At 42.6% G+C, this 23,223-nt stretch overlaps 1 protein-coding gene across 1 annotated transcript in view; it reads right to left on the bottom strand.

The window, feature by feature from the left end:
- Window positions 1-505: 505 nt before the first annotated feature.
- Window positions 506-23,223, bottom strand: part of TENM1 (teneurin transmembrane protein 1) — a 371,047-nt gene continuing 348,329 nt past the window's right edge. Inside the window, exons 28-33 of the mRNA XM_060270166.2 lie at window positions 16,809-17,105; window positions 12,261-12,362; window positions 9,475-9,862; window positions 7,598-8,818; window positions 5,032-5,174; window positions 506-3,195 (exon numbers count right to left, since the gene is read on the bottom strand). Coding sequence (XP_060126149.1) covers window positions 2,437-3,195; window positions 5,032-5,174; window positions 7,598-8,818; window positions 9,475-9,862; window positions 12,261-12,362; window positions 16,809-17,105 — 2,910 coding nt within the window. The 3' untranslated portion in view covers window positions 506-2,436. The remainder of the gene's footprint in view (window positions 3,196-5,031; window positions 5,175-7,597; window positions 8,819-9,474; window positions 9,863-12,260; window positions 12,363-16,808; window positions 17,106-23,223) is intronic.

The following is a 23,223-nucleotide window of genomic DNA, read 5'->3' on the forward strand; positions in this document are numbered from 1 at the left end:
ACAATACTAATTATTTTGTCTGATCTCATTAATTGGATCCAATGGTGTACAGTATTTTATACCATAAAAGAATCTAAAGGAGAGTGAATTTTCCTCTGAGGCACCCTCCCCCCTCCCCAGATTCTACCTCCAGTGGTCAAAGATGAAGAACATCCAGAATCTGGACCACTGACAAGCAACAAGTAGGGAGAACTCAAATGTCATTGTTATTTGGTGGATTTAGATCTGATGTTCATAATCAAGCCCATCCCTAACAGCTAGTTGTCACATATACCCAATATAAAACAGCTTGGGAATATAGGAGCAATGAATATTAGGATATTAACTCTCATGAACAGGCATTGTGATTAGTACTTGCTTAGTGAGGGCAAATTATTAAGCACCTGCTTTTCCTTGCTAAAAAAATACATCCACTCATCTGGGCCCATTCGTATGACCAAGTTGACATGTTGACAATATGCAATCATATCCTGCGGTTTATTGCTGATTTTTTTTTTTTGCTTTTGATATTAACTGTGTATTTTACTTATTTGTGGTTACCTTATGTTTTCTAAACTGCTTTGTGTGGCAGTGAAAGTGGATTCTAAATGCCATCATAAATAATCAAAGAAATAAAATGAATGAGAAGTTGCAAGAAAAAATGGGCAAATATTGGTGAACTAAAAGAAACTGGTTGAGTTGCAGACTGTACACCTGAGGGAGCAAGTGCATGGTGACTTCCATCATGACGTGCCAGACTCTCCACACAGCCAGGCTTTCCCATTTTTCAGCATTCCCATTTGTCATATGAAGAAGCCCTAAAGTCTACACTAAGACTCTCCTTCATTCTTTTATTTCAGAAGAGTGCCAGTGTGGTTGTATTCACTTTGATGAAACTTCTCACCATTGATGCTGATGGGAATTGCTAATGACCAAGCCTGCAATCCTAAGCATGTGTACTCAGAAGTAAACTCCGCTGAATTCAGTAGCGCTTGCTCCCACCAGGTATGTGTGGCTAGGATTGTAGACCAAATGTGCTTATAATGCATGGCCTAGATCTAAACTTGTGAAAGACACAAAAACATAAGGTCCAGGGTGATAAACCAGCCACCATCAGGCTGGATGTTACTCAAGGGACTTCTCCATTCAGCTGGAAGGATCCTTTCCTCATCCTCCCCACCCTCAGCACAAATTTTGGCTGGAAAAAGCCTCCTATCAGAGCCAGTAGGAAGCATTTTTTCTAGCATAATTGTGGCCCAGGGAATTGCAAGTGAGAATAGATGCTATGAATGGTATCTCCCTTGCTAAAAGCACCTCTCCCACACTGCTTGTGAACTGGTGTCAGTGGTAGACTTTTCAAGTCCAATTGATGCATGGAGGACCAGGATCTTCATGGAAAATAAAGCTACTAGGATGTCGCAGGAGAACAAAATCTCCTCCTCTCCAGCTGCAATCTCTATGAAGATCACCTTCGCCACCTGGCAATTTATTTTGAGAAAAGCTAAAATGCTTTTTATTCAAGACTAATTGCTGGGGGTTGGGGAGAAGAGAGAGAGTCTGCACGTGTGCGTGTGTGCTCTGTGTGTGAGAGAGTGACCTCAGGGTGGCCACACACATCCTTCTTTTGGCCCCTATTTCAAAGCTGACACATTTGCAATAGGAATGTTAGATAAAGTGGCATCTCTATTCGTGCTTCACCATTTAGTATCCTCTGAGTTGGCAAGCAAAAGGGCATTTTCCCTCAGGTCTGTGAACATGACTGTTATCACTGCTGAGATTCCTGAAATCTGGCTTGCCACTTTTTAACTGCCAATCACAGTGAAACAATTTGTCCTATAAGGCAATGACTAACAATGGTTTATCTGCAATTTATTAAGAAGATAATGATGTGACAACACCCTACCTATGAGGTGTGAAGTATAGTGGGCCAGTTTTCTACTTGGCTCAAAGTATTTTGGGGTGTTTCTTATACCCTGGAGTTATGCCTGAAGGCCCCTTAAAAGCATAGCTTGTGAAGACTGCTTGGTGGATGAGTTGTCAGTTAGACCAAGGAACAAAGGGTGTTGGCCAGACCACAAACATATTGTATGCAAGTTATTAAAATTAACAAAACTGTGTCCTGAAGAGGGAAAGAGAGAACACACTCAATATTTTGCCCATGTGAACCATTTCCAAATGAAATTCAACACCAAGAACGCCGCTTCCAAATGTTGAAGGCAGCCACCCTAGAACTAACAATCATTGCCATCTCCCAAAGAGTTTTAAACAAACGATATTAAAATACCATCTTCTGTCACATTTAAAGGCAGTTGGATATGTTTTCCCCCTCTATATGTATATATACACAGAGTTCTGATCTAGAAAAACCAATACAATAAACCTTTACTTTAATGTTTTTTTAAAAACAGGCAGTCTTTGGTGATGCAAAGGCAGAGATCGATGTCTTTTGTTTGTTTGTTACCTCCTGCCTATTTCACTCTGTCTCATAAAGTGAATATTGTTGGCACTGTCAGAAAGTTCTAGATACTGCTCCACAGACAAAACAAAATATCCATCATAGCCCTGTACTTTCCCTGTGCTTAAAAGCTGCTGTTTCTCCCCCTCTGTCCAAGCCCGAATACCTTCTTCGCCATCTTGGAGTCGCCTTTGTTCCTTAGTCCAAGCTTGAGCCACAGCTCTCTGCCTGGCTACCTCCAAGACATGGTTCTTCTCTTCTTCCACAGTAGTCCCATACCGAACATTAAAGCACAGAGAGCCGTGCTGGAGCTGGATATCAGCAAACCGTCTAGTCCTGCCATTGATGATGGAAGTCATTTGTGATACTGTGACATTGACACCGTTCTCCAAAATCCGACGTCCCCCAGTGTTGCCTATCACTGCAAGGTCTTCTTCCAGAGACCCAAGCTTGATGAAGTAGTGAGTGTCTCGCCCATCTATTGTAAAGTGCAGGTCCTCAAGATAGTGAGCATTGTTGAGGATGGCAGCGATGCGGCGGCTGTCTTCATTCGCCACCCCAATCACATCAGCTGTTACCACACCATCCTTGATGGCAAATTTGATACCTTTCCCAAAAACTGAGGGAACTGCAGCAAATCTGGGCAGCTTTGCTTTCTCCACACATCTCCCATTGCTGTATTTGGGGGTCATGGGAAGCTGGTCCAAGGAAATGAAGTTTCTGAGCTGCTTCTGTAGTTCACACTGAATGCCAAGTATAGTCTGGAAAAGAGAAGATGCATGGCATATGAAGGTAAGGTTTTTGGAGTTGTTAGAGAAACATGCAATAAGTTTCTATTGTAACAACGTAAGCCTGGTTCACACTTCACTTTAAACCATAGTTATCTATCGCTTAAAGGTTAATGTGCAAGGTACTGGTGCACATGGCTAAAGTTGTGGGTCCTTCACAATCCTCCCTGCCCCTGCTGCCACACTTCCAGGAAGTGTAGCAGAATTCCAGCAGTACTCCAGGGCATGCACTTCATGAGAAAATAGCATACTAGGATAAATAAGGGTTTGAAGCTGCACAGTAAGAACAGACCTCTTCTTATGTGGCAGCTGAGGACTCATCCACACCATTTGTCCTGCACTTTCTAGGCAAAGCTCTGTGGTTTAAAATGTTGTGTTCATGTGTTTTCTCTGTTTGCCCCTGTGCTTTCCTTGAGAAACCCACTCTTTAACACTGAACCAGAAGAAACCACAAATCAGGTTTTCCGCTGATCAGTTTGCTCAGATTCAGCGGTAAAGAGTGTGTTTTCGCAGGGAAAACACTAGGGCAAAACAAAAAAGTGCTTAGACATTATACTTTAAAGTGCCTAGCAATGCAGCACAAAATGAAACATGGATGAGCTCTGATTCTACTTCTCTTTGCCTCTCAGGTACCCTCTAGTGGTTGTCTTACAAGATCACAATTTACATGTGGACATTTACAGATCTGTGCAGCAACACCTTATCATATGTGCTATTGACTTGCACATTTTCAACCATATGAGGTTGAAGATGGGCTGGTGGTTGAAATTGTGCAAGTCAAATGCCAAGCAAGGTGCTCTTTGTGCTAGGCCCACTTAGGGGGCACTTGGCATGAAAATGGCTTTGTTGTTGTTATTGTTATTATTTGCATTTGTTAGCCTCTTTATTTTGCCCAGGGAAACCAAAGGCCTGGTTATAGAGTAAAGTTTTTGTCTGGCTCTCCACCTTGCTTGCCAGGCAAGACCCACTCAGTGCACCAGCTCTGAACGGTTCTCATGTGATCTTGAGAGGCAGCTGAGTTCCAGCAAGATCATCCCTAGTTTTCCAGAGCTGGTGTGCTGAGCACCATGCCTTGTCCCCGAAGCAAGGCAGAAAGCTCGAAAGTTCTTTTCACACTGGGTTCACTTGGGTTACCCATCATGGAAAGAGCTTTTGAGCTCTCCACCTTGCTTGGGGGGCTGGAGAGGAAGGCCTGCTCAGCATGCTGGCTTTGAAATCCTGCTGCAAGATTTCACAAGACAATCCAAGTCTCCCCCCTCCCCCCCGAGATCTCATGAGAGCATTCCAGAGGATTCTAGAGCTCAAATCAGAATAAATGCTCAATAAAACAGTGGAAATCAAATAACATCCAAACTATTTTGCGCAAACAAATCAGGATAGATGCTTAATAGAAAAGGCTGTCAGCAGAGGTCCTTGTCTTCTCTTCCCTCTGTATGGAGAATAAAGTGGTCCCATAGGTTACAGAACTAGGATATCTCTGTTTTAGAGTAAGTGACATAATAATCTGAAGAAGCATGCATGCACACCAAAGCTCATACCAATGACAAACTTAGTTGGTCTCTAAGCTGCTGCTGGATTTTTTTTTTTTGATTTTTTTTTGACATAATAAAGTTACTATGAGATTGTGGAGCTTAAGGGAGGAAAACTTTTGCCCCTGATGGTGTCTGGGGCATCTTGGACCATGGGGAGCCTGCACCCTTGCCCTCCAATATAGACACCAAGGGTGGGGAGAGGATAGAGGAAAATAAATATGTATTCTGTCCCCCCCCCCAGAAGTCACATAACACAGGAATGTGTCTTTTTACTAACCTTTCCAGGGTCCCACTCTTGGGTCTTTGTTTGAAGCTGTACTAGTTCATATGTTGTCTCCATAGCATCCACTTCTGGCTTTGGGAATCCAGGGAGTACATTGTGAAGCTGAAACCCAAACAACTCAAGCCAACTTCCAATGTCTACAAATAAACCCAAACAGAATACAATTAACATGCTGAAGACAAGAAGTACTGTATGACAATTATAGAAAAAACAAATAGGGAAAAATAACAGTGGGGAGAAGAGGTGCTTAACCCTTTTCTATATACATGGCTTGCAAGGATAAGCATGTATCTGGAAGCTCGGGGGAGAAGGAGGGAAGCAAGCAGCTTGTTAGCAGCAATCTGAAGTGGGAAAATTGGTGGCAGGGAATGGTCAGGCACACTCTCCACATCAAATCACCTGCTCCTGAAGTTGCTTTCATTTAATTCTTGAAAAGTGGCTGTTGAGAGATGTGTTACATTTCCATGTAACTTTCATGTTAGGTCACATAGAGCTGTATCATGGAAGAAGTGGAGTGACAGGTACAGGATAAAAAAAATGTAGGCAGCAACCTGCATTTGGCGGAAGCAGTTCTGTTTCCATCGCACTGCTCAGCTCTGACCAAAACTACCTTATTCATCTCCGTCTGCTGTTCTGGAATTGTATGTAATTTATTACATAATAATTTTGTTATTCCACACCATTCATTTCAATGCAAATGGGGGCCAGGAATGTAATGAATTACGTATCACTTGCAGATTGAAAACAACAACAGCAAACAGGGGTGCGAACTTGAATAAAATACCGGTATTGTGGGCCCCCCGGTAAGTCCTACCCTGCTTAATCAATCACATGACGCAGTGCATACGCACCATTTGAACGGGAATGTCCATTAACATTGTGGGGGCCCAGACCCCTAAAATGTTTTACTGTGGGGGCTAAAGCCCCCTTAGCCCCTAAGAGTTGGAAAATACGAGTTTTATGAACTGGGTTGGTTTCCAGTCTGGATGGAAAATAAGAATTGTATGAACTGGATTGATTTTTCTGCCTGTTGTAGCACTGTATTTCCATAAAATTCATATTGCAATACAGTAAAACCTGATTTAAGAAAGAAAAGAAGCAATATGATCAACATGAGTATTTGATGCACTGGATTTGACATTTCCCATCCTGAACCACAAACCACCTGAATGAATGTGGACTACAGTTTGGGAGCCCCTGGTCTAACCTAACTCCCAGGCAGGCAATAAAATAGGGAAGACCATGCTTGCATACTGCCTTAAATACCTGGGATATTCAGTGAAATATGACTTTAGTTTGGTATACTGGTTTGCTGTTGATATTTCATTCTGCAACTCTGCATTGCTTTTTTCATTTTTCTTCTCCCCCCCTTACCTTCTTTTCCAGTGTCTACATGTTTTTGCATGTAACAAAAACCTCAATTAAAAGTTTAATTTAAAAAAAACCACCTGGAAGAAGCTCCATTCCAGCTATGTTAATGGTTTCTAGTTTTAAATTTTTTATGTTGTAATCTTTTGTGCTGTAATCTTTTACAGTTTGTGTTGTGTGATTTCAGAGGAAAGCCTTGCTCTTGCCCCCTGCTGTTCATTGTGATAGGCCTCTGGCTATACAAAATAAATTGAGTGATTTCTTAATTCATTTTGTCTCAAAATTAATCAGAGATTCAATGACACTGTTTACAGGAATTTATTGAAGGTATTCACAAGATCCACTGTCCCTTTTCTAGCCTGAGGGAAGTGTTCAATTCCAGGGACCATATGTCAGGGCTCGGAAGGGCCAGAGGCAAAAGTGGGCGGAGCAACAGAGGTAACATTTACATCTTTGTACACTAATATAGTTTTCACTCTCTCTCTCTCACCCCCCCCCCTCCTAGCTACATCCAGGCAGACTAGAGATTTTGTAAGAGTTCAAGAACATATTCCAGACAGGCAAAAATACTTTCGTTATTTATTATTTCATAAAATTTAAAAAACCGTTTGATTGTAAGAAATCTCAAAGTCGTTTACAAAAAGGACAGCAAAAAATAATAATAAATTACACCCTACTTTAAAACATGCAAAAGGAAAAACAAACAAACCTAAAACTAAAGCAGATTAAAATGACCTCAACTTTCTAAGCATCTGGACAGGCTTGCAAAAAATGTTTTTAGCAGGCGCCAAAAAGAGTAAAGTGGAGGTCCCTGCTTGATCTCAAGAGGCAAGGAGTTCCAAAGTGCAAGTGGCACCACATGAAACGACTGAGTTCTTACAAATGCGGGATGAGCATTATGTGGCACTTGCAGCAGTGCCAATTCCGCCAATCCAAGTGGTTGAGTGGATACATGTGGGGTAAAGTGATCTCGTAGGTAAAGTAGTCCCAAGTTGTCATATACTAAAAGTAACACCTTGAACTTCTGTGCATGAAACAGGCTCAGTGGTTTGCATGTCCTGCAGAGAGTTCCAAAGCCCGAGAGGTTTGGAGTGTCCCCTTTAGCTCCTGGGCTTTAGGTCACACACTCCTGTCATTAAATTTTGGCCCAGAAACTACCCTCCCCCACAACCCAATTAAATAAATGCTTTACCTGTTGTGTATTTAGCCACATCTTGGATTCTGCCAGCTGGATAATTATTTTCAAACGCATACAGATTAAATGGCTTGGGGTTGTTCTTCAGTTCTTCCCAGATATGGTGGTTTGGTGTTGTCCAGCGCCCAGCAATGACGTCATAATCTCTTTGCCCCAAGTGCACCAGTTTAGTGAGTGAATCATACAACCCTCCATGGAAACCTATAATGAGCTCAAAATCTGAATTTGTGTCCTGATAGATCTCTCCGTAAGGGGTGTAAAGAATTTCTTTTATCACTTGACCTCGACTGCTGAAGATAGCTAAAGGTGTCCCAGTGTTGTCACAGGCAACATAATATTCTTCTCCACTGCTTAATTCCATGGCTATTAGGTGACCCTGAAGGTCGTAATACAAGGAAGTTATTTCTGAACTACTGTGATTGTATAAGTGAGTAACTCTTACTGGATTGGAAAGGTCTGCGTAGAAGAATTGGAGGTGTTGTCCTGAACTGGATTTGCTGGCCACCCGTCGCCCCAGCCCATCGTAGCAATACTGGATTGTCCACCCAGAAACCCTGTTGTAGGCTCTGCTCAGAAAGCCATTAGAGGTGTACTGAAAGATGTCATTTCCCCTTTGTTTGAGGAAACCATCCTCGTCCATTTTGTACTGAATGTCTCCCAGTCTTGTGATACGATCTCTGAGATCGTACCTCAGAGGAGTAAGCCGAGCGCTGTTTCCGTGGCTAAGTAAATTGATATTTCCATTGAGGTCATAGCTGTAACGCCACTGGGTTTTGTCGTTCACAGACACAGTTTGAAGTTGGCTATCAGCATCATATTCATAAGAGTATCTTGTTATGTTTGCATCAACTCCAACTCGGATGTCGCATATCACCATGCGGCCCATGTTGTCATACTGAACAGTCATCCAGTAGGCAATGGATTTAAGGATTTCGTATTGCACTTCAATCACTTGGCCATTGGCACTAAAAAATTTGGTATGCTTCATAGCGGTGGTAGTTATAACTTGGTTTAAATCATAATTGATTACGCTGAACTTTCCGAATTGTTCAGTTTTACCAGACACATCAACGTAGCGATACAGATCAATAGGGAGGGGAGTTTCATTGATCATGGCCTGCATGCTGGTTACTCTAAAGTTGTTGTAGCTGTAGTCAAATCTGGCGTTCACAAGACCTTCTTCACTAAATCGGAATATCTGGCGGCCAATAAGTGGACCTACATATAAAACATCGGACAAATGTTTAAGGAGAAGGAAAACAGCACAAAAGTAATGATGATGATGATGATGATGTAATAATAAAACAAGACTGCCTGAAGGACTAGCTACACTGGGGTCATCAATAGGATGTCCACAAGCACCAGTGTGGCTGCCAGTACCTCCTATGGCACCTGTGAAATTATCTCAATCAATATCCTGTCAAAAATCTACAACAGGTGAGAGGCCAGCCTTTTCTGCTTAGTTCTTATTTATGCTGGCTTGGCCTTTTCTGCAATGAACAACTCCCTCCCTCTTAATATACCCACATGCCACTGGAATGCAGGGCTGGATATCCACTCTCCAACCTATTAACAGAGGCAAAAGCAGCTTCTCTCTGTCACTAAACATGGTGGTGACTGCTGTAGGTTCCTTTTTCCCATGATGGAGTGGCTACTACCATTTTGTGGTCCCATCTTTTCTTCTTCCATTTCAGTTGTGGCAGCCATTATGCTATGCTCCCATGCTAAAGGGGCTAAAGGTAATCGATATATCTCTATCAATATACAAACACCTTATGGTATTGCATTTCTAACTGTACAGTGAAATGACTAATATATACCACAAACATATGACACAAGCACAGCCCAAATAGTAATATACAGTTTCAACCTACCTGTTTGCCTGTATCTGATGGTGCAAATAAATCCGTCATGCATCAAGTGTATTGTTTTAATAACACCTGATGACTCTTCATAAGTAAAGGAGACTTGTGTGGTGTCATAAAGAATCTCTGACAGTCTGGACTGCTTGGTGTATTTGTAAAGAACCCTGCGCCCTGTACCCGGGTAGAGGGTCTGCAGAAGTCGTCCGTCTCTGGTGAAGTCCTGGATGAAAGATGCACTGCTGTCTGGTGGGGAATAGAGATTGCGGAAGTATCCAACAGACAGCATTGTCTGAAAGCTGTGGCGTACCATACTTGGCATGGTGACAGATAGTAGGTAGTCTGACTGGTCATACTCAAAGATGTAGCGACGCTGACTATGCAGAAGAAGCATCACAGACTGAAAGAAAAACACAGAAACAACAAGCACAATGACTTGCAAGCAATGGTGGCAAATCTGTTGATTTTGGTCAGTCTCAGTTTCTCATTTTTCTGTTATTGGGCTCAGCTCTCAAAAAAAATTTCTCTCTCGCACGCACACACACACACACACACAGTCGTTATGAAAATTTGTCAGCCTTTTAGTGCAAGTATCTCCTAATATACACCTTTTTGAAGAGCTATTTCTCCAATATAATGTATTTTTGTATGTCATTTTCACTAATATATATATTTACCACAGTCTATGCATTTTTGTATGCACTACTCAGCTGTAGAAGGTGCATTGCAAAATTCAGAGAAGTATGAACTTTGAAGGATGGTTGTGCTTTGGCTTGTGAATGTGGAGAAGTGTGAATTAGGGAGAGTCACTGTTAAATGTGAACAGAATTGAATTTCTCCCCTATCCCTACTTGCAAACAAGTAATAACTTTTTTCTTTCTTTTAAAAATCTAATTAGGGAATCCCATGACTAGTTATGTGTACCAATGAAAGCAACATAAAACCACTCAGGTTTCAGAAAGTCATCAAAAGGTGAGTTTGTATCATGAGAACAGAGCAGCAAAATAGGTATCGATCCTCCCCTTTGTTTCATTTGAACAAGCTCTAGTGGCTTCTTGAGCCTGTAAGACACTGAGCATTCCTAATTCATTCCCTTTCCAAGTAAAACTGGCTGGTTTCAGAGGCTTCAAAGTGACTTCTAATACACCACTGCTGCAGCATCTGTCAATGAATCGGGTGCAGCAGGAATGTACAAGCTGTGCATGTAGGGAAAGCTTTTGCAAACACTATCCATGGAGCTTGCTTTTCAGACATTGAGGGAAATAGTGGTGTGTATCAAGGGTGTTGTATCCCCTCTCTTTGAAATGTCCGAAGCTGCTCCCAGAGACAGACTAAACTATAGGCCCATTTTCTGCTCCCCACTGTTTACATGTTTGCTCCTTTTGCTGCACAGACCAAACAAGCAACAAAAGATGACATTGGTTCCCAACCTGGGGCCGGTGAAGGCCTTCCCTGGTGCCTTCCCAGTCTCTAGCCCTTGTAGAAAGTTATGAAACAAAGAGTGCCAGCAAAAGGCAACATTCACAGCATACATTTAAACAGCACAGTACCACTCTAAACAGCCACGGCTTTCTTCAAAGATTTCTGGGAGCTGTCATTTGTTAAAGATGCTGATAATTCTTAGGGGCCCCCTATTGCCCTCCCAGAGCTAAAATTCCCATATTCCCCAAGAAGGATTGGCTTTAAAGTGCTCTGGAAATGGTAAGACTGTGAAAGGAACTGTAGTCTCCTAACAACTCACAGCACCCTTAACAAAATATAACTTCCAGAATTATTTGGAATGGAGTGATGATTGCTTGAAGTGGTGCTCTATCCATTCCAGACCAAAATATCTAGAGTTGAAGCTCTGGGGCTGGCTGAAGGCAAGGTGCTGCTGCTGCTGCTGCTGTGCCACCCTACACGTCAGTTGCTGGGCAGGGAAGTTGAGCACCCTAAATGAAGCCCCACTGTGCCTCAGGTCTCTTCGGGGCTTCCTCAGCCATCACTGACATCCTCTTTGGGCTCTGGCAAGGATCTCCTTGTGAGCCACAAAAACTCCCCAGCTCTTTCCTGCAATTTCCTGGTATGAGTCTATTTATTTATCAGAGTCGTGTACTGTATATATACATGGTTGCACGTGAGTAGAACACACGTACTCTAAGTATGTGGGTGTGGGTGCCTGTAATTGAGAGGCCTCTGATGAGATGTCCTGAAATATTGCAATTCTCTTCAAACAAGATAGGAGTACTTAAGGGTGATGACACTGGAGGTTTGGGCAGTGTTTGCCTCTATGTCGATTTTCCAGTGCAGATTACACTCCTCCCTGGAGCTGCTATTAGCTGAGGAGAGGAAAATATGTGGGCCCCTTTATAGTACCTGTATGCTTACCACTCTGTAACTAATAGCAGCTTCAGTCTGTGTGTCTACATTTAACCCTCTTTTGGCTCATTCAAACCTCATGTGGATGTTTATAGGGCGGCAGTGGTGGTGGGGAGATTTCAGGAGATCATAGATCTCTCATTATAACAATTAGTTTGTCCCTGTTAAGTCCCTTCCAGGAACTGGAGGGAGTTGGGATGACTGAATTGAGCCTTCCTGTCCACATTCCTGAAACACACACAAATATATAAACAAATTGTTAGAAATCTTAATGGGACTTCTCTCGGGACTGGCTTTTCAGCTCAACAAAATGCACGCAAACGTACTGAGACAGAATACAGATAGAATACAAGTTGGCTCAAGTCAGACATCATCCCAAACCATAGTTTGTACCAACTATAGTTTGGAACCCAAACCATGGTTTGAGTTTTCAAACATACCACAGGCAGACCCTGGTTTAGGGCTGCTTGTCTGCCTTCTTTTTTCATCCTCTCAGCACTCAGCTTCATAAGTTTACTCCCGTCTCTGTTGTGCAGCAGTCTCTGGAGGTAGAGGTGACCGTTAACTACAGTTAGTCAATTCAGACATCATCTCATATCATAGTCAGTACAAACCATGGTATTTACCTACTTCAAACCATTGTTTCTAATTCTGTCTTTTCCAGCCAGTCACAAACCATGGTTCTCAATTTGGAAATCACACCAAATCATAGTTTTACTTTATTCACATTTAGATGTGATGTCCGAACTGAGCCTATATGTAGTTTTGGATGTGGTGGGATCTCTTTATCAAGACTTATTTTACCAGGAAAGGGAATATAGAATCTACTCAGGTGCTTACATATTTTAAAGGGGGTTCTAGAAATCCATGTTTGAGAGAAGGATATGTTCACATATGCATTTTTTGTTTGGTATTAAATGCAAAGCAGACATTTGGGAATCTTTTTTACAGTGAATGCTTTAAAAAAAAATCTGTTTCAGGAAGGAAGATTGTTAAGAACCTTTTAAGTAAGATTAGGTTTATTATCGTGGACCCCTGGCACCAAGCGGTTTTATAATTAGCAGTTTTTAAGAAGTGAGTAGTAGCAGGAATACCCTCTGAGCAGAAAGGCTCTTGTTTTGTACTTTCTACATGTCCTGCACAAATTAGTAATGTCACTGCATTGTCCTGTCCCCCCACAGCCCTCTGTGTATGCCAGAGGACCCAAGTGAGGGGAGGAGATTGGTAGTGGCCACAAATAATGGATGGCCAATAAGCCAAACCAACACTTGTTGACCCATGATTACTTTTATAAGAATTCTATCTCCCTTGACCCTGCCAAAAACATTCCCTTAAAAAACAGATTGTGCAGCCTGAAATAAGTTGTCTAAGTAAATCTTTATTGCATCACTGCTTCATGCTATTTGTAATTTTGTTTTTGTTTGCTACAGATATTTGCTTTCATGTACAGGCAGAGACAGTTTAGGTGCATACAGCTGATGTGTGATTGCCAACATGCGGGTCCTTTTGGACCCGGAAGAAGGAAGAACAGATACCTCACAGGGCGGGGCAGGCTTATACATGCTCTGCCAACACGTGAGGGGGCGGGCGGGAACAAAACCCCTGTGCAAAATGTTTGCCACCTGTATTAACATGTGTATTTTTTTTAATTCTCAATGTGGAAATTGACAAGTCATTTGCACAGCAGTATTGGGTGGTATACCTGTGCATATTGCTCTGGGAAAAGTGACCAGAAATGCATCTCTCTTTCCCGCTTTTTAGCAAGCTAGTAGCCATGTCAGTGTTTGTCTCATAAATTGAACTATGATTAAACCATTGGGTTGGGAAGGGGAGAACACCATGAAGCAACACTCATGAGCTCAGAAGAACATTGGGGTGGATCCAAAACCACCCTTTTGTATGCAGAACTTATTTTGCATTCGTGGAAAAATTTCGCTTTGTGCTAGAGCAATCAGTGGGGCAACGAGTTATACTAAAAAAAGGATCCCCCTTCCCTTGTACAAGGGAAGTGTGAAAACTATTGAGCTACCTGTTAAACTGCTTCACAAACTCTTGCAGAAAAATGCCAGCAGCTACTTTCCTTCTGCCCTTTGGCTCTTTAGATCCAACCCCCGATGCATTGAAAAGCCTAAAAATGAAGGTGATGTGTATTGTGAAAAGAACTAAGAGGTTTGTAGTATCTTTAAAGCTAATTTATTATGGCATACACGTTCATGGACTACAGCCCACTTCAGCAGATACATAAAGTGTCATCCTGCCAGCAGGTATATTGTGATTTTTTTCCTTTGTATAGTACCGCTTCAGCAAGGAGATGCATGAATGGAAGTGGGGAGGATATATTTTGCTGACACTCATTTTCTTCTGAAGCCTATTGTGCCTGTGAAAGTTGGGTCCATGCAGTGCCCCCCCTTTTTAAAGGAAAAAAAGTGCCGGTACTCACCATGATGTTGTTACAGTAAGCACTACACTTTTAACATTTGGGGGAGGTGCTAGTACTGCGTACCCTGGAGTACCTCCAGGGGAAAAAAGCACTGTCTCCATGGGTTTGGGAGCCTTTTGGTGCTATAGGTGGTATGGGGTTGGTGAAAATCACAGACCCCTGCTTTTCCTTTTGCAAAAAAATTTTTTGTTGTTGAAATCTCACCATTTCAATCTTCTGGGATGTGTTAACAAGCATGTCCTCCCCCCTCCCTTAAGAGGCAGCTTGTCATATTGAAAAGTTAATGCTCACAAAGCCATCTTAAGAATTGTAAAACTGAGCACCAAGACTTGGAACGTGGAATGTAACCCCCCTCCAAGTTTAAAGTGTATGCTTTAGAGATGACCTGGATAACACAGATACTGAGATGAAATGCCACATTTCATCTTTGCATCACTCATAACTATGTCACCCAAGGCCCATTTAAATCCAATAGGCAACTCTTTCAGTGGCTCTCTGTCATTAGCTGTTAGCAGACATTTAGGCCTATCTGCTCATTAGTGGTTTCTGCAAAAGGAGGGGGATCCTGACCTTATCAGGAAACTTCTCCATTTCACTTGTATTCCTAAGTTCAAACCATCTCTAAACCTGAGAGCTCCACATCAATAATATAGAAAGGAACATACAAAGCTGCCTTTTACCTAGGCAGTTTCTCCATCTGGCCCAGTAATGCCTACTCTATAATGGGCAGAGGCTCTCTGAGAGAGAAGGGTCTTTTCCATCCCTTTGTTACCCAATCCTTTTAATTGGAGATATCAGGGAATGAATCTGGGACCTTCTGCCTGCAAAAGCTTATGCTCCACCATTGTGTTACAACCCCTCTCCAAGACAGTCAGTATGGCATAGTGGTTAGTGTGTTGGAATAACACACAGAAGACTCTGGTTCTTGTCCTCATTTAGCTGCGAAGCTCACTTTGGGCTAGTCGCTGGCTCTCAGCCTACTGTACCTCTCTGGTTGTGAGGATAAAATAGAAAGAGGAGGAGAACCACATATGCCACCTTGCACTTCTTCGAGGAAATGTAAGCAAACAAACAAATGTAAGTAATAGTAATTCCTTGCTCCCAGAGGAGGCAATGATGCTAACATAGATGGCTTTGAAAGAGAATTAGACAAATTCATGGAGGAGAGGGTTGCTGATGCTTGCTAGCCATCCTGTGAGAACAGGATGCTGGACTAGATGGGCCATTGGCCTGATCCAGCAGGCCCTTCTTATGTTCTTATGTCTAATAAGGAGGAGGATGATGATGTTTGAGTTGTGTAAGAGCCAATGACATCCCACAGGTTCAGCATATTCTGGTTGGGCCCCTCAGTTTGGGCTAGAGATGGACAGTTACATGCCAGTATCACATGTGTTCATTCAAAGGTCCATCCCATGCAATCTATGCACCAATTTGCTAATTTTTAGATTAAAAATTCCCACTGAAAAATTGCATGTACTGTAATGCATTGTTTTATCTCAGTGTATGCATTTCTAAAGTATCTTACTCTAAAATACACACATTACTGTGTTTGGGTAAGATTTATCAGTTGACAACTGTTTTGCAAGAACTGGAGAAATGTGCAATCTTAAAGATATTTAATGTTGTGAGCAGCTCCATAAGTCTGAGAGATCAATTCCCACTGGATTTCATAGAAATTGAATTCCTCAATTATTGCTAATTTAGATCCTTCATCTAAAATCAAAATTATTTAGTCTAGAATAAGGATGGGGAAGCTGTGGCCCTCCAGGTTTTGCTGGACTACAACCTCCATCATCTGTGAGCATTGGCAATGCTGGCTGGGGCTTGGAGTCCAATAACATCTGGAAGACACCAGATTCCCCATCTCTGGGTTGCATCAGTGTTCAATGATCTCTCTGCTGAAATATGAGAGGCCCTATATTTGTACAGACATTCTGAGGGATCTTGAAGACACACCTGTTGAGACCTCCTGATCTAATAGTTTTAATTGCTGTTTTAATTGTTTTGCTGCTTTAATGGGCTTCTTCTGTCATGCATTTTTATTTACGGATGTTTTTATTGTTTTGATGAGATTGTTTTGGGTGTATTTTAACATGTGTGTGCATATTTTTTATAATTGGTTTTACACTTTAAAGCACTGTTTCCCAAACTTAGGTCTCCAGCTCTTTTTGAACTACAATTCCCATCATCCCTAGCTAGCAAGACCAGTGGTAAGGGATGATGGGAACTGTAGTCTGAAGTCAGCTGAAGACCCAAGTTTGGGAAACAGTGCTTTAAACAGTTCAGAAGCCTTTTGCAAGTAATTATTATTAATAATAATCTAATTAAATCCATAGTACTAGTTACAGGTAGGTAGCCGTGTTGGTCTGACGCAATCAAAACAATGACAAACTTAGTTGGTCTCTAAGGTGCTACTGGAAGGATTTTTTATTTAATTAAATCCAATTATTTTTTCCCCAGTGGGGGCTTCTCCGAGTTTCTAAATGTGGATAATCAAATTTACACTGCAATCTTCACAAAATGAATCACCTTTACAAAAATGAATCACCTTTTCTAGGTATGTGTAGCTCCATATTTTTCCATCTGCCCATGTTCTGGAAATGATCTTCCCACCTGGATCGTACTCCATCTTTTCAGTCCATGTCCCTCTCTGGATAAAGGTCACTAATCCAGAATGTGAGTAAGTGATGTTGACTTCATTGTATTTGTTGAGGGGAGACCAAAGGATTGGGCGGCCTGCCTGGTCATAGAGAATCCGAAGAGTGAACTTCCGATGGTCGTCATAGATCTTCCCTGTTCTTGTGATGTGGTCAAAATCAATTGAGAGCAGGTTTCTGTTGTGGGCCTAATTTATAAAGCAAGAACAGCACCACAAATTCAACTGAAGCAATTCTGTAGATGAATATATGCATTTTATTAATTTTGCATTTTTTAAACCATGCCTTCATTCAAAATAAGGACTCTAAGGAGGCAGACTTCAAGATCGAATATAACTTACTATATATACAGTATATATAAACATTTTAAAAACAAATAGTTAAACCAACATAATAAAATATGGTTAATGAATTATCTAACCACTTAAGATAGTACAATCAATTTGAAAACTCTGGGCAAAGAAAAATGTGTTATTCCAGAACCAAAAGCAATATAATATTAGCCAGTCTTACTTCCTCTAGGAGGGTGTATCAAAGCTGGGCTGCCACCAAAAAGGCCCTCTTCACTATCTACACACACACACACACACACACACACACACACACACATATTTGAAAGAACATTAAGTAGTATAGAGCATTAAAATAAAAAAATTAAAACAAAAATAAACAAAAATAAAACACACAAATGGTAAATAGTAAAACGGTAATAGCAAAGCAGATAAAAAGAAATGGAGGAATTCTGGGAACTGAAGCCAATAAAATAGGGGCAAATTTTGAATCCTGTGCAGAAAGGTATGTCTTTACAAGATGTCTGGAGTAACTGATGGCACATGAAAAGGCATTTCACAGTTTGGGGGCAATAAAATTGTGTGTGTGTGTGTGTGTGTGTGTGTGTGTGTGTGTGTGTGTGTTTCTGCTCTATTATATTCTATAGCAGGCATCCCCAAACTCAGCCCTCCAGATGTTTTGGGACTACAATTCCCATCACCCCTGACTACTGGTCCTGTTAGCTAGGGGTGATGGGAGTTGCAGCCCCAAAACATCTGGAGGGTTCGGGGGTGCCTGTTCTATAGGGTGCAGCACGATGTGTAGAATTTTCCCAGTTGATTTAAGTGATCTTTCAGGCCTATTCAGGAGCAGGTCTTCTTTCAGGAATCTTGCCTCATTCTTACAGAAGAAACTCAGGTAAGGGCCTCAAATGAATATTTCAATTTACTGGCAGATTGGCAAACAGATACTACTGGTTTCAGTCTTATGGTAACAAGCCTGATTATTTAATAATTCCTAGTAGCTTCATTCCTCCCATCTCTGACCATACCCTTCCTTTCATGAAGCAGGCCACTGAAGTCCACTGTAGTATAACTTCGGTTTCTTAGAACTTGAGACTGCCATACACTCTAATTTTCATTCTGATTCAGGATGATATAAGTTTTCTCAAGGTTGGTATGTGCCAAAGCTCACCAGGGGTCTGGTGTCTAGGAAAATATGAAGCCTTCAGGCATGTGCTTTCCCTTCACTGGATTACTGCCAGCTGTTCACTTCTACACCTTTGCAGTGAAGGAATGGTGTGACCCTGAGCATGAGTCACACCACTTTCCACCCCTCCCATCTACTGTGCAGTTAGAGAACACGGACATGAATGCCAGCAGTTTCCCAAATTAAAGTTCAATATATTTTATTTATGCATCACTTCACACTGCCAGGTGTACCAAAGCGATTTACAGGGACAATACCACACAAAATATACAATCACAATGCGTTAAAAACATATACCAAAATCTACAAAAATAATCCAACACTGTAAAACAGCAGTGGGGAACCTGCTGAAGTGCTCCAGATGTTGTTGGACTACAACTCCCATCAGCCCCAGCCAGCATGGCCAAAGCCACTGAAAGCTGCAGACTACCAATATATGGAGGGCCACAGGTGCCCCAACCCAACATTAAATAACCACCCCACCTGCATAAAGGTGAACACTAAAAAATAAACGATCAAAATCCAGACCTTTAGCACTGTCCAAATTGCCTGGGGGAATAAATATATATATTTGCTGGAAGGGCAGCCCACAGAAAGCATGGGTCACTGCACAAGAGGAGGCTTGTTCTCTTGTTGCAATCTTCCAAACTTCTCCTGGTGTGGGGTGTATGCACAGAGCCTTAGAGGCTGATCTCAGGTTCCAGGTAGGTTCATACAGGGGAAGTTAGTCCTTGAGGTATTGGGAGACCTGAGCTATTAAAGCTTTATAGGTCGAAAACATAAATGCTCTATTTTCTAATACACACACATTGCTTACTCTCTATGCAGAGAACACCATCAGTTCCCCTTCCCACACATACAAGACTCACTCCAGTTCCTCATTGCCCCTCTCTACTACTTAGGAATTTCCTCCAAGGCCAACCAGGACTCAGCCTAACAAATTCTTTTTGTAAACAAGCATCCCCACCACAATCTATTTCTTTGCCATGGGCAAATGGACCATCCTTTCCTGTCTTACCCAGGATTCAGGTTTTTTTTTTGCCAAAACCGACTGGTGCTCAACTGAGGGCTCATGCAGACTTCCTTTTGTGGTGTGTTTCTAGGCACAGTTCCATGTTTTAAAGCACTGTTTCTGAGCGCTTTCTTCTCTTGCCCTGGTACTTTCCCCACTCTTTGCCACTGAAATGGAACAAATGGCAAAATGGCAATTCGCTGAAAACCCAAATTGTTGTTTGTTCCAATTCAGCATTAAAGATCAGAATTTCACAAAGAAAGCACCAGGGCAAAAACAAAAACAAACCCCACTTTAAAGTGCAGACCTGTGCCTAGAAAACATGGGGCCAATAGTGTGGATGAGCCGTGAGTGATGGTTTTCCGTAACAGTACTGAATCCTAGAATATATGATGAAGAGTTCCTCCAGAGCAGTTTCCTCTCTCCACTATGCTACTGCAGCTTGTTTCCTCCCCACTCAGTATTAAGTAGGTGGGCACTTCTGAGCATGCACAAAGGGGTCTGCTCTCACTGCTAAGGAAATTTTCCCTGTCCCTTTCTTAATCAGCCTGCTGTGCACACAGAGAACACAATAGGCAACTGTCTCAATGAATACTGGGGGACAAAATAAATGCAACAAATGGAATAAACAAGTACTGTATGTATCTGGAATCCCTAGCTAGATGAGAAACCGCATGTGTAATCAGGAGACATAAGTGCAGTTGTTGTGGACTACAACTCCAGTCAGAGCTACTCTTAACACTTGCAGCTGCAATAGAACATCAATACAGTCATACTTTGGGTTGCGAACGTTATCCATGCGGAAGCTGCATTCGCAACCCGCAGCATTCGCAACTCGCAGCGCTGTGTCTGAGCATGCGCGGGACGCAATTTGGCGCTTCTGCGCATGCACATGATGTCAGTTTGTGTTTCTCCGCATGTGCTGAAACCTGGAAGTAACCCGTTCCGGTACTTCCAGGTTTGGCGCGGAGTGCAACCCAAAACATATAACCTGCAGCGTTCACAACCTGAGGTATGACTGTATGCTTTTCTTTACAGATGGCTGTACTGCATGCATTTTGCTCTTGCTGATCCTCAACTTGCCTTTGAAGAAAGCTGTTCTGTCACAGTAATCCTATGAGTTCTTGCAATATGCAAAGGGTAGTCAACATGCAGCTATTATGGACTCCAACTCCCATCAGTCCCAGCCAGCATAGCCAATAGTCAGGGATGATTGAAGCTGTAGTCTAACAACAACAAATGGAGAGCACAACATTTGGCTAATCCTACATATGGCATCTCCTACCTGTAAGTTAAGGCCACAGTATGAGTGGTGACAGAATGACATTCCACCAGGCACCAGCAGGAACAAGATAGGATACACCATCCCTATCACCAACCTTGCAGTTAGCAAACCTGAAATTACTACCTACCACGTGGGACCTCTGAAAGCAGCTAAAATTGCTTGTTCCTACCAAATTTCATGTTTCAGCATGCTGGGACAAGTTTGATGGATAGCTCTGCATTCACAGGCAGCTGCGCAAGAGGGATTAATGACAGGAGCTCGCTGAATGATGTGAAGGGAAAATGTAAGCTGAAAAATTCAGAAGGGAATGTCTGTGATGGGCGGAACAGAGATGGGAGGATCACAGCGTATTCCAAATTTGCCCTACCAAAGCTGGTATTTGTCCCTCCAGGAGAAGAGACAAAGCAGGGCTTGGAACCTTTTTTCAGGCAAAGGGCCACAATCCCTTCTGGGCAGCCTTCCAGGGGCCACATGGCAGTAATTGACAGAGCCAGAGGCAAACGTTCATGGATAAATGGATGTGAATTTCACTTATGAATAATAGGCTCAGTGTTGCCATTTAGTGTCACATTTGTATATTGCAGTTTACAACACATTAAAAACCTTTTATTTGCAGCTGTGTAGCTGAGTGCCTAGATTTAGTTGGAAGGTGGAAGCAGAAAGACTGATGTCTTCTCTCTCACCAACATTCCAAACACAGTTTCTGGTTGTGGAGAAGCAATGTTCCTTGCCTCCTCTTCAGAGCATGGTAGTCATGTTCAATTTGGGGAATGAAAAAGAAGGCCTAGATTTGCAAAGAGGATGGTTAATGTTGTAAACCACCCTGTAATCTTCAGATGAAGAGTAGTATATAAATTTAATAAATAATAAGGTGAGGAGTTGGGAAGAATAAATGAGTGAGACTGGGAAGGGGGGGAAGGACTGGAACATCCCATGCTTTCCTCTTCCCTTCGGATTTGACAGATCTATCATAATCACTAAGTGCGTGGATCGTTGTCATTAGACCATTAGCTTGAATGCTAACTATTCACTGTACTCATCAAGGCTTCCCAAAGGAGTAATTCTGTCAAATGGAAAACAGATTTCCTAAAGCATTTTTCCTGCACATTATTGATGTCTTTGGGTCTTAAACTTAAGTCCGTTAATTAAACAGAAAAATATTGACCACCTGCCATAGGGAACTGTTAATACTCTGGTTAAAATACAAGCCATAAAGGCAAACTGGGTGCGATGGCAGCAGTTCTGTGTAAACACAGAACAGGAGATGCCAACACAATTAATTGCAGATAGGCTTGGAAAAGAACTTTGGGGGTCTGTCATAAAAGGGCAGCTCAAATGAGAGGCAAGATTTTAATGTCCCCTAATTCTTATCTAGTTCTAAAAATGGTTTCAGAAAAATGACACTTTCCTTATCAGCTTCCCACCCCTTCCTTTTATTTCCAGTGAACTCTGTCCATTCTCCCCTGCCATTATTCCTGGGCATACTGTTATGTCAGAGCTGAGGAACCCTTTTCAGTCTGAGGGCCGCATTCCCTTGATGTCAGTCTTCCAAGGATCATATGCCATTAGTAAGCGAAGCACAATGGATGTACCTTTGTAAAGTAGGCTACCTTCCAGTCACACAGAAGGCAGAGGCGGACAGGGCCGGCCCTACAGCCAGGCTGGGTGGCGCAGGGTGCCAGGGCACCTGCCCGCTAGGGGGGCGGCGCACAGCTGCACCTGCCCGCTCACTGCGGAGCTGCACTCGCCTGCCCGCCGTGGAGCTGTGCCTCCGGCAGCCGCGCTCTGTGCTGCGCCTGCCTGCCCGCTGCGCTGGGAAACGGGGCAGGGGCGCCAGAGGGATCCGTCACACCACGGCGCCAAATATACTTAAGACGGCCCTGGAGGCGGAGTTAGCTGCTCCAGCACCTGGAGCAGTGCCCATGCTGTACACTGGGGGCGAGGTGAGCCGCCCACGGGGGAGCATCCCAGGGGTCGGGGCAGTGATGTCACCCCCCTCAGGTATGACACTCGGGGCGGGCTGGACCCACCACACCCCTTTCTCCGCCAGTGGGCAGAGGGTTCTCTACACACAGTCCTCCCAATATCACAGTTCAAGAACACATTCCAGCCAGCGAAAACACCCATGGATGCTGAACAGTGAGAGGTGTGGTCTGTGAAGAGGGTGTGATCCAGGGAAGGGACATGGGTCTTAATCTCGGTCCACTTCCCCCAGGTACACTTTTACTTCTGTAATTTACATATAAGTAGACCTACATGATAGTCCTCCTAGGACATTTTCACACTGCCACCTGTACAATGTCTACAAATTTCTGTCAGCTGCCACTTGTCATTTTCCTTCTGGAAACAAACAAACCAAAGCCACCCCTGAGGCATAAAATATCTCTTGATGCATATAATTTTCTAATGGGGCATGCTTATTACCTCAGCCCATGTTAGCAGATTGGGGTGCTAAAATACGGCACCATTCTTCCACATAGAAATGGTCTGGGAAAGGTCATGAAACTGCATGTTGTGTCAATAGGTTGGA

This window comes from Zootoca vivipara, chromosome Z2, assembly GCF_965207765.1.
Source record: "Zootoca vivipara chromosome Z2, rZooViv2.hap1.1, whole genome shotgun sequence".
Classification (NCBI taxonomy): domain Eukaryota; kingdom Metazoa; phylum Chordata; class Lepidosauria; order Squamata; family Lacertidae; genus Zootoca; species Zootoca vivipara.